This window comes from Oncorhynchus mykiss, chromosome 16, assembly GCF_013265735.2.
Source record: "Oncorhynchus mykiss isolate Arlee chromosome 16, USDA_OmykA_1.1, whole genome shotgun sequence".
NCBI classification, from domain to species: Eukaryota; Metazoa; Chordata; class Actinopteri; order Salmoniformes; family Salmonidae; genus Oncorhynchus; species Oncorhynchus mykiss.
The window spans coordinates 62,328,367-62,340,547 of record NC_048580.1 but is presented as its reverse complement, the minus strand read 5'-3'; the positions used below and the strand labels follow the sequence as shown (position 1 = coordinate 62,340,547).

Genomic DNA, 12,181 nt, shown 5'->3' with positions numbered 1-12,181 from the left:
AAAGTATTCGGCCCCCTTGAACTTTGCGACCTTTTGCCACATTTCAGGCTTCAAACATAAAGATATAAAACTGTATTTTTTTGTGAAGAATCAACAACAAGTGGAACACAATCATGGATTTATTGGATATTTCAAACTTTTTTAACAAATCAAAAACTGAAAAATTGGGCGTGCAAAATTATTCAGCCCCCTTAAGTTAATACTTTGTAGCGCCACCTTTTGCTGCGATTACAGCTGTAAGTCGCTTGGGGTATGTCTCTATCAGTTTTGCACATCGAGAGACTGACATTTTTTCCCATTCCTCCTTGCAAAACAACTCGAGCTTAGTGAGGTTGGATGGAGAGCATTTGTGAACAGCAGTTTTCAGTTCTTTCCACAGATTCTCGATTGGATTCAGGTCTGGACTTTGACTTGGCCATTCTAACACCTGGATATGTTTATTTTTGAACCATTCCATTGTAGATGTTGCTTTATGTTTTGGATCATTGTCTTGTTGGAAGACAAATCTCCGTCCCAGTCTCAGGTCTTTTGCAGACTCCATCAGGTTTTCTTCCAGAATGGTCCTGTATTTGGCTCCATCCATCTTCCCATCAATTTTAACCATCTTCCCTGTCCCTGCTGAAGAAAAGCAGGCCCAAACCATGATGCTGCCACCACCATGTTTGACAGTGGGGATGGTGTGTTCAGCTGTGTTGCTTTTACGCCAAACATAACGTTTTGCATTGTTGCCAAAAAGTTCAATTTTGGTTTCATCTGACCAGAGCACCTTCTTCCACATGTTTGGTGTGTCTCCCAGGTGGCTTGTGGCAAATTTTAAACGACACTTTTTATGGATATCTTTAAGAAATGGCTTTCTTCCTGCCACTCTTCCATAAAGGCCAGATTTGTGCAATATACGACTGATTGTTGTCCTATAGATCTCTGCAGTTCATCCAGAGTGATCATGGGCCTCTTGGCTGCATCTCTGATCAGTCTTCTCCTTGTATGAGCTGAAAGTTTAGAGGGACGGCCAGGTCTTGGTAGATTTGCAGTGGTCTGATACTCCTTCCATTTCAATATTATCGCTTGCACAGTGCTCCTTGGGATGTTTAAAGCTTGGGAAATCTTTTTGTATCCAAATCCGGCTTTAAACTTCTTCACAACAGTATCTCGGACCTGCCTGGTGTGTTCCTTGTTCTTCATGATGCTCTCTGCGCTTTTAACGGACCTCTGAGACTATCACAGTGCAGGTGCATTTATAGGGAGACTTGATTACACACAGGTGGATTGTATTTATCATCATTAGTCATTTAGGTCAACATTGGATCATTCAGAGATCCTCACTGAACTTCTGGAGAGAGTTTGCTGCACTGAAAGTAAAGGGGCTGAATAATTTTGCACGCCTAATTTTAGTTTTTTATTTGTTAAAAAAGTTTGAAATATCCAATAAATGTCGTTCCACTTCATGATTGTGTCCCACTTGTTGTTGATTCTTCACAAAAAAATACATTTTTATATCTTTATGTTTGAAGCCTGAAATGTGGCAAAAGGTCGCAAAGTTCAAGGGGGCCGAATACTTTCGCAAGGCACTGTAGTTTCACTTTCATTTATTGCACATTGATCAATGTTGAATGAATTAGTTGTTGAATGAATTAGTCTTTCAGCACTCACTGTAGAATCTAACTGCATTGAGACCAAAACAGTAGCTAAAAACGTCAAACGCTCTCTGTGATTGTCTCTTAAAGCTGTTGTATAATCCCACTAAAACAGACAGTGCAGTATCTGTTGTGCAGTGATGTTAACTGACCTGTATCTGCTCTGCCTATTTTAATCTAGTGTGTTTATATTGTGTGTTTTTTTAGAATTCTACTACCCACTAATCAATATTAACACCAGTGTGATGAATACTGTTTAAGATATGTGTGTGTATGTGTGTGCGTGGGTGTGTGTGCGCTGGTGTCTGCTTATTGTGTATGTGTGTGTTTCAAGCCTGTGACTGTATGTATGCACCCTGCCGCCTATTCCAGTGCTCTTACATCCACTCGCCCTTTCTTTTCCTGGTTGCTATGGTTACAGGGCGGCCCTTGCCTCTGCCCACCAGGCCCAGCCCCTCCCCCAGACCCTGAGTGTTCTGGAGAGTACACCCCAGGTCAGGGGAATGCACACCATAATAAGGTATACACACTGCATACTGTATACACACTGCATACTGTATACACACTGCATACTGTATACATGGTACACACTGTATACACGCTGCATACTGTATACACACTGCATACTGTATACACACTGGATACTGTAAAACGACTACCTCTAGAACTAATGTAGAACGACCCACTATACTGCTACTATAACTACCTCTAGAACTAATGTAGAACGACCCACTATACTACTAGTATAACTACCTCTAGAACTAATGTAGAACGACCCACTGTACTACTAGTATAACTACTACCTCTAGAACGAATGTAGAACAACCCACTGTACTACTAGTATAACTACTACCTCTAGAACTAATGTAGAACGACCCACTATACTACTAGTAGAACTGCCTCTAGAGCTAATGTAGAACGACCCACTATACTACTAGTATAACTACTACCTCTAAAACTAATGTAGGACGACCCACTATACTACTAGTATAACTACTACCTCTAGAACTAATGTAGAATGACCCACTGTACTACTAGTCAGGTATTTTACTAACACAGCCCAGGTCATGGAATGCACACGCTGCATACTGGGTGTGTGTGCGCTGGTGTATCAGTAATAATACACTCAGGTATCAGTAATAATCACTGCACGACACACTACTCAATAAACCAACTGATCTAGAGTCAGATAATAACACAGGTAGGTCAGAGCATAAACATACTGTAGCAAGCATTCACTTCCACAATGTGGGTTGAGTGCAACTACATGGCCCGTAGTGTCTATTTTTTTTTGTCTGGCCCCTGACTGTCTTGCATCCGTCTGGTCCCTGACTGTCTTTTATCTGTCTGATCCTGAACTCTCTTTTATCTGTCTGATCCTGGACTCTATTTTATCTGTCTGGTCCCTGGCTGTATTTTATCCGTCTGGTCCCTGGCTGTATTTTATCCGTCTGGTCCCTGACTGTCTTTTATCTGTCTGGTCCTTGACAGTTTTTTATCTGTCTGGTCCCTGACTGTCTTTTATCTGTCTGGTCCCTGACCGTTTTTTATCTGTCTGGTCCCTGACTCTCTTTTATATGTCTGGCCACTGACTGTTTCATCTGTCTGCCCCCTGACCGTCTTTTATCTGTATGGTCTCTGACTGTCTCATCTGTCTGCCCCCTGACCATCTTTCATCTGTCTGGTCCCTGACTGTCTTTTATCTGTCTGGTCCCTGACCGTCTTTTATCTGTTTGGTCTCTGACTGTCTTTTATCTGTCTGATCCTGGACTCTCTTTTATCTGTCTGATCCTGAACTCTTTTATTTGTCTGATCCTGGACTCTATTTCATCTGTCTGGTCCCTGACTGTCTTTTATCTGTCTGATCCTTGACAGTTTTTTATCTGTCTGGTCCCTGACTGTCTTTTATCTGTCTGGTCCCTGACTGTTTTGTATCTGTCTGGTCCCTGACTCTCTTTTATATGTCTGGCCACTGACTGTTTCATCTGTCTTATCCCAGACTGTCTTTTATCTGTCTGGTCCCTGACTGTCTTTTATCTGTCTGGTCCCTGACCGCCTTTTATCTGTCTGGTCTCTGACTGTCTTTTATCTGTCTGGTCTCTGACTCTCTTTTATTGTAGGGTCTCTGACTGTCTTTTACCTGTCAGTCCCTGACTGCCTTTTATCTGTCTGGTCCCAGACTGTCTTTTATTTGTCTGGTCTCTGACTGTCTTTTCTCTGTCGGTCCCTCACTGCCTTTTATCTGTCTGGTCCCAGACTGTCTTTTATCTGTCTGGTCCCTGACCGTTTTGTATCTGTCTGGTCCCTGACTCTCTTTTATATGTCTGGCCACTGACTGTTTCATCTGTCTGCCCCCTGACCGTCTTTTATCTGTATGGTCTCTGACTGTCTCATCTGTCTGCCCCCTGACCATCTTTCATCTGTCTGGTCCCTGACTGTCTTTTATCTGTCTGGTCCCTGACCGTCTTTTATCTGTTTGGTCTCTGACTGTATTTTATCTGTCTGATCCTGGACTCTCTTTTATCTGTCTGATCCTGAACTCTCTTTTATTTGTCTGATCCTGGACTCTATTTTATCTGTCTGGTCCCTGACTGTCTTTTATCTGTCTGATCCTTGACAGTTTTTTATCTGTCTGGTCCCTGACTGTCTTTTATCTGTCTGGTCCCTGACCGCCTTTTATCTGTCTGGTCTCTGACTGTCTTTTATCTGTCTGGTCTCTGACTGTCTTTTATTGTAGGGTCTCTGACTGTCTTTTATCTGGAGGGTCCCTGACTGTCTTTTATCTGTCAGTCCCTGACTGCCTTTTATCTGTCTGGTCCCAGACTGTTTTTTATTTGTCTGGTCCCTGACTGTCTTTTATCTGTCTGGACCCTGAATTCCTTTTATCTGTCTGGTCTCTGACGTTTTGTATCTGTCTGGTTCCTGACTCTCTTTTATATGTCTGGCCACTGACTGTTTCATCTGTCTTATCCCAGACTGTCTTTTATCTGTCTGGTCCCTGACCGCCTTTTATCTGTCTGGTCTCTGACTGTCTTTTATCTGTCTGGTCTCTGACTGTCTTTTATCTGTAGGGTCCCTGACTCTTTTATCTGTCGGTCCCTGACTGCCTTTTTTCTGTCGGTCCCTGACTCTCTTTTATCTGTCTGGTATCTGACTGCTTTTTATCTGTCTGGTCCCTGACTGTCTTTTATCTGTCTGATCCCTGAATTCCTTTTATCTGTCTGGTCCCTGACTCTCTTTTATCTGTAGGGTCTCTGACTGTCTTTTATCTGTAGGGTCTCTGACTGTCTCATCTGTCTGCCCCCTGACCATCTTTCATCTGTCTGGTCCCTGACTGTCTTTTATCTGTCTGGTCCCTGACCGTCTTTTATCTGTCTGGTCCCTGAATTCCTTTTATCTGTCTGGTCCCTGACTCTCTTTTATCTGTAGGGTCTCTGACCATCTTTCATCTGTCTGGTCCCTGACTGTCTTTTATCTGTCTGCCCCCTGACCGTCTTTTATCTGTATGGTCTCTGACTGTCTCATCTGTCTGCCCCCTGACCATCTTTCATCTGTCTGGTCCCTGACTGTCTTTTATCTGTCTGGTCCCTGACCGTCTTTTATCTGTTTGGTCTCTGACTGTATTTTATCTGTCTGATCCTGGACTCTCTTTTATCTGTCTGATCCTGAACTCTCTTTTATTTGTCTGATCCTGGACTCTATTTTATCTGTCTGGTCCCTGACTGTCTTTTATCTGTCTGATCCTTGACAGTTTTTTATCTGTCTGGTCCCTGACTGTCTTTTATCTGTCTGGTCCCTGACCGCCTTTTATCTGTCTGGTCTCTGACTGTCTTTTATCTGTCTGGTCTCTGACTGTCTTTTATTGTAGGGTCTCTGACTGTCTTTTATCTGGAGGGTCCCTGACTGTCTTTTATCTGTCAGTCCCTGACTGCCTTTTATCTGTCTGGTCCCAGACTGTTTTTTATTTGTCTGGTCCCTGACTGTCTTTTATCTGTCTGGACCCTGAATTCCTTTTATCTGTCTGGTCTCTGACGTTTTGTATCTGTCTGGTCCCTGACTCTCTTTTATATGTCTGGCCACTGACTGTTTCATCTGTCTTATCCCAGACTGTCTTTTATCTGTCTGGTCCCTGACCGCCTTTTATCTGTCTGGTCTCTGACTGTCTTTTATCTGTCTGGTCTCTGACTGTCTTTTATCTGTAGGGTCCCTGACTCTTTTATCTGTCGGTCCCTGACTGCCTTTTTTCTGTCGGTCCCTGACTCTCTTTTATCTGTCTGGTATCTGACTGCTTTTTATCTGTCTGGTCCCTGACTGTCTTTTATCTGTCTGGTCCCTGAATTCCTTTTATCTGTCTGGTCCCTGACTCTCTTTTATCTGTAGGGTCTCTGACTGTCTTTTATCTGTAGGGTCTCTGACTGTCTTTTATCTGTCGGTCCCTGACTGCCTTTTATCTGTCTGGTCCCTGACTGCCTTTTATCTGTCTGGTACCAGACTGTCTTTTATTTGTCTGGTCCCTGACTGTCTTTTATCTGTCTGGTCCCAGACTGTTTTTTATTTGTCTGGTCCCTGACTGTCTTTTATCTGTCTGGACCCTGAATTCCTTCTATCTGTCTGGTCTCTGACTGTCTTTTATTTGTCTGGTCCCTGACTGTCTTTTATCTGTCTGGACCCTGAATTCCTTCTATCTGTCTGGTCTCTGACTGTCTTTTATCTGTCTGGTGCCTGACTGCCTTTTATCTGTCTGGTCCCAGACTGTCTTTTATTTGTCTGGTCCCTGACTGTCTTTTATCTGTCTGGACCCTGAATTCCTTCTATCTGTCTGGTCTCTGACTGTCTTTTATTTGTCTGGTCCCTGACTGTCTTTTATCTGTCTGGACCCTGAATTCCTTCTATCTGTCTGGTCTCTGACTGTCTTTTATTTGTCTGGTCCCTGACTGTCTTTTATCTGTATGGTCCCTGAGGGTTTTTTATTTGTCTGGTCCCTGAGTGTCTTTTATTTGTCTGGTCCCTGACTGTCCTACTTCTTCTGCCCAGAAACAAAGAGACAAGCAGGGATGAGTTCATCTTCTACTCGAAGAGACTGATGCGTCTGCTGATTGAACGAGCGCTTTCCTTTCTTCCCTCAGAGGTACGTATGACAGAGAGACAGAGAGATAGAAAGACTGCTCTGTTCTACTGTACCTTAACGTTCATACCCAAAGAGCATATTTGAATGTAGTTTCATTTAGAAAGAGATGAAAAGATACAGGGAGAAGAATTGAGTGATGGAAAAATGGGGGTAAGAAAGATGGAAAGAGAGTGTAAGAGTTGGAAAGAGCATGAGAGGTCAAGATTGCGAGATGGTGCGAGAGAGAAAAAAAGAAGAGAGAGAGCGAAAGAGAGAGTCTGGCCTCTGGAGTATGGAAACTGTCAATCTACCGCAGTGGAAAGTTCTCACTATAAAACCAAAAAGACACACACATACCACGACTGCGCAAACACACCATATCACTTGAATCGCACAGCAACTACAGTACACTGTGTATGTACCACCCACTACAGCTAGAGCTGTTGGAGTAAATAAGTGTTTTATTGATTGTTTAGTGTGGCCAACTGGACACGCACCATGGGTTCGTTGTCTTGAGGTCTGTACTCATAAGTTTATCCTCCTCTCTCTCTCTCTCTTTCTCTCTCTCTCTCTCTCTCTCTCTCTCTCTCTCTCTCTCTCTCTCATTCCACAGAGCCATATAGTTCAAACACCGCAGGGAGAGGACTATGAAGGCAGGACTTTCCACGGGAAGAGGGTGAGTTGAGCTTTCTTTTTGTTCCTGCCTGTTTTTCTTTCCATCTCTCTCACTTTCTCCTTCCTATTCACTTGTTTCTATCTCTCCATTTCAGCCGGCTAGTTCCCTCTGATCAGAAAACTCAATCTGTGTGATTCAAATTAGCTTTATATAATAGCACATTTCATCTGTTATTAGATGTTAACTCAGTCCTGTGTATTTATCAGCCAGTGTTGTCATGATGAACAGTATAGTATTACTGCTGTCATGTTCTTGTTGTTAAATGTACTGTACTCAGTTGTCAGTCAGTATGTTTGAAATCCATGAACCTGGTTTCTCTTCTGGTTTTCCATAGATCACTGGAGTGTCCATCCTGCGAGCAGGAGAGACCATGGAGCCAGCTCTCCGGGCGGTGTGTAAAGATGTCCGCATCGGTAAGATCCTGATCCAGACCAACCAGGACACAGGAGAACCAGAGGTATGGATCTGGAAAACACACATGCTTGAAGCTTTGAGTAGGACTGCAGGACCTGACCAGAGAAAGTTGGAGGCATAGTTATAGCCTTTTTGTCTGTCTTTCATTCTTCCCTTCATCCCCTCTTTCCTCCCTGTCCCTCCCTCTCTCTCAGCTGCATTATCTGCGTCTGCCTAAGGACATTGGTGAGGACCATGTGATTCTGATGGACTGCACCGTGTCTACTGGGGCTGCTGCCATGATGGCCGTACGAGTCCTACTGGTAGGTGATTCTGATGAACTGCACCATGCAGAGCCATACGTACGAGTCCTACTGGTAGGTGATTCTGATGGACTGCACTGTGTGTACTGAGGCTGCTGCCATGATGGCTATTCGTACGAGTCCTACTGGTAGGTGATTCTGATGAACTGCACCGTGTGTACTGAGGCTGCTGCCATGATGGCCATACGTACGAGTCCTACTGGTAGATGATTCTGATGGACTGCACCGTGTCTACTGGGACTGCTGCCTACTGGTAGGTGATTCTGATGGACTGCACCGTGTGTACTGGGGCTGCTGCCATGATGGCCATACATACAAGTCCTACTGGCAGGTGATTCTGATGGACTGCACCGTGTCTACTGGGGCTGCTGCCATGATGGCCATACGTACGAGTCCTACTGGTAGGTGATTCTGATGGACTGCACCGTGTGTACTGGGGCTGCTGGCATGATGGCCGTACGAGTCCTACTGGTAGGTGATGCTGATGGACTGCACCGTGTGTACTGGGGCTGCTGCCATGATGGCCATACGTATGAGTCCTTCGGGTAGGTGATTCTGATGGACTGCACCGTGTCTACCGGGGCTGCTGCCATGATGGCCGTACGAGTCCTACTGGTAGGTGATTCTGATGGACTGCACCATGTGTACTGAGGCTGCTGCCATGATGGCCATACGTACGAGTCCTACTGGTAGGTGATTCTGATGGACTGCACCGTGTCTACTGGGACTGCTGCCATGATGGCCGTACGAGTCCTACTGGTAGGTGATTCTGATGGACTGCACCATGTGTACTGAGGCTGCTGCCATGATGGCCATACGTACAAGTCCTACTGGTAGGTGATTCTGATGGACTGCACCATGTCTACTGGGGCTGCTGCCATGATGGCCGTACGAGTCCTACTGGTAGGTGATTCTGATGGACTGCACCATGTGTACTGAGGCTGCTGCCATGATGGCCATACGTACGAGTCCTACTGGTAGGTGATTCTGATGGACTGCACCGTGTCTACTGGGGCTGCTGCCATGATGGCCATACGTACGAGTCCTACTGGTAGGTGATTCTGATGGACTGCACCGTGTCTACTGGGGCTGCTGCCATGATGGCCATACGTACGAGTCCTACTGGCAGGTGATTCTGATGGACTGCACCGTGTGTACTGGGCCTGCTGGCATGATGGCCGTACAAGTCCTACTGGTAGTTGATTCTGATGGACTGCACCATGTGTACTGGGGCTGCTGCCATGATGGCCGTACAAGTCCTACTGGTAGGTGATTCTGATGGACTGAACCGTGTGTACTGGGCCTGCTGGCATGATGGCCGTACAAGTCCTACTGGTAGTTGATTCTGATGGACTGCACCATGTGTACTGGGGCTGCTGCTATGATGGCCGTACGAGTCTTACTGGTAGGTTATTCTGATGGACTGAACCGTGTGTACTGGGGCTGCTGCCATGATGGCCATACGTACGAGTCTTACTGGCAGGTGATTCTGATGGACTGCACCATGTCTACTGGGGCTGCTGCCATGATGGCCGTACGAGTCCTACTGGTAGGTGATTCTGATGGACTGCACCGTGTGTACTGGGGTTGCTGGCATGATGGCCATACGAGTCCTACTGATAGGTGATTCTGATGGACTGCACCGTGTGTACTGGGGCTGCTGCCATGATGGCCTTACATACGAGTCCTACTGGTAGGTGATTCTGATGGACTGCACCGTGTCTACTGGGGCTGCTGCCATGATGGCCGTACGAGTCCTACTGGTAGGTGATTTTGATGGAATCTGATGATGCATCTCTCTCCGTGTCTGTGTCTTGTGTAGGACCATGATGTCCAGGAGGATAAGATCCTGTTGGTGTCTCTGCTGATGGCTGAGATGGGGGTTCACTCTGTGGCCTACGCCTTCCCTCAGGTCCAAATCATCACCACCGCCGTCGACAAGAAGGTCAACGACCTCTTCCACATCATACCCGGCATAGGTGAGAAAGGCAGTTTCCGTGAGTGTCTGCGCGCACGTGTGCATGCTCTGCTTCAAACTCTAATCTCTACTATTCTTTGTCCCTTGTGTGAAGGAAATTTCGGTGACCGGTACTTTGGCACGGACGCACCCCCAGAATGGAGCGATGAGGAGATGGATGAGCCCAGTTACTGATGGGACAATGGGCAGACCCATTTGAATGATTCAGGGGAGCACCGTTTGGAGGATGATTGAGGAATGTGCTTTTTACCCCACTGGGCAGCTACGTACACCCCCTTATTCTGGGGACCAAAGAAGACACCCTGGAGTACTAGAGCACCTTGAATTTCACTGAGATACAGAAAATTAGTCAAAGATTTACAAAGGACAGTTTTTGTATATTTCTATTTGAGTTTTATGCCAATGCTGTTGTGGGACAGTTGTAATAGTAAATGTAGTACTTTTTGTAATGTGAATGTTTGTTTGTAAAATGTTCTATTTTTGGTTGTTTGAATTATGTTTTTTGAGGGTGACCCACATTCAATAAGAGGTAATTGCAAAACACACTTTTTTATTTATTTCTCAGAGCTTAATTATTAACCTTTCAGAATGCAATCCAAAAAATACACAGCCATATTGTTCATTCTCTCTGCTCATAGAAAGTGCCTTCTTTCAAGGAACACTTTACCGGAAAATTGTGTAGGCGTAACTTTAACACTTAGTCCTCTTTTCACAGCAAGGCCTAAATATACTCCCACATCCTGATCTACCTGCTAGTCTACCTGTGAGTGGCTCCTCCAGCAGCTCGGTTAGCCTTGACCGCTTTCATCGCCCTTAAACATCGGCACTTTATTCATGAAGTTTCCTCTGTCTGCGTATGATTCTGGGCCTATGCTGCCTATCATAATGAGGCCTTACAACTGTTGTTGTCATGCTTAATGTTTCCTAGTGACATCGGCGTAGGCTACACCACCTAGACCTACATTTAATTTGTGCTTTGTCTGCAACATAGAGACGAGAGAGACGGAGAAAATGTACAGGAAGGATATGGTGGTTGTCCTCTTCTCATGGAAACTAACCTTGATATCTTCCATCACTTTCATCACTAACCCACCGCTGACACCAAGAAGGCGGTGGGGTAAATATAGGATGACACTGACTTAAACGGTAGGCTACTGGGCTATTAAACAAAAAAGTTTTACAATATAGAATAGGCCTGCAGTTCTAATGAGCGCTGCCGCGGTGCCCTGGAAAGATGGATCATGGTTGTGAGGACAGTCACCAAGACACCTGTCTGCTGCAGAGGTAAAACTCTCACGCCAGGGTTGCAAGGTAGGGCTGTCTGACATATGGCGCAACATTGTGTAGGTTAATATTATTCCTAGAAGAGATTTAAGAGCTTTATGAAATTCTCTTTATTTCTGATCAGGTTATTACATTTGGGAATTTTAAAGGTTGCATAGGCTAATAATTAGCCTACATCATTCAGTTTTTGGAGGGTTTGAAATGGAATGTGTTTTGAATTTTACTCTACATTTAAATTGATTTATGGAAATTAAATTGAATTTAAGCTTGATCTGAGCTTTTAAAACTTTGTCACATAATGGTTTCATGATTCTGCAGACCACAATCAAATAAACCATATACATACCAGTACTATAGCTGAAATATGTCATTGTGTAATGTGTAATTATTTATTTGTGTAGATTATAGGTTTTTAACATACAGCATCTATTGAGATGTAATGGAAAATGTATCACAACCAGCACCAGTCACAAACAGGAAAGAGGTGTGTTTGTCTGTGTGTGAGTGTTTGGCGGGTGCTTTGTGTCCCCACTGGCAGTACAGGAGCCTGATAAGGTCACAAATGCAGTAGCAGGGTAGCTATAAGACCTCCTAGCTACCCTGTGAATCTAGTCTTCAACTGTAACCTGTTGGTCTCATTCTAGCCTTTGCATTCAAACGCGAACCTGCTGGTTTATTTCACACTCAAAGTATAGGCTTACCATTGCCCTTTGGAGGTGCAGATTTTTGCTGTGACAAGAGTTGAAAAGACAGGACAGTAAGCGAATAAAACATTTATGAGATGAG

The 12,181-nt window shown here is 44.8% G+C and overlaps 1 protein-coding gene across 7 annotated transcripts in view; it reads left to right on the top strand.

Annotated features, from left to right (window-relative positions):
- Nucleotides 1–11,760, top strand: part of uckl1b (uridine-cytidine kinase 1-like 1b) — a 58,193-nt gene extending 46,433 nt beyond the window's left edge. For 5 of the 7 annotated variants that reach the window (XM_036947520.1, XM_036947516.1, XM_036947519.1 and 2 more), the window contains 7 exons: nucleotides 2,056–2,154; nucleotides 6,669–6,762; nucleotides 7,355–7,417; nucleotides 7,752–7,874; nucleotides 8,026–8,133; nucleotides 9,956–10,112; nucleotides 10,206–11,760. In XM_036947520.1, coding sequence (XP_036803415.1) covers nucleotides 2,056–2,154; nucleotides 6,669–6,762; nucleotides 7,355–7,417; nucleotides 7,752–7,874; nucleotides 8,026–8,133; nucleotides 9,956–10,112; nucleotides 10,206–10,285 — 724 coding nt within the window. In that variant the 3' untranslated portion in view covers nucleotides 10,286–11,760. Of the gene's footprint in view, nucleotides 1–2,055; nucleotides 2,155–6,668; nucleotides 6,763–7,354; nucleotides 7,418–7,751; nucleotides 7,875–8,025; nucleotides 8,138–8,390; nucleotides 9,458–9,955; nucleotides 10,113–10,205 lie in introns of those variants that run through there. The other 2 variants (XM_036947522.1, XM_036947521.1) reach the window with 2 other exon arrangements.
- The last annotated feature ends 421 nt before the right edge of the window (nucleotides 11,761–12,181 follow it).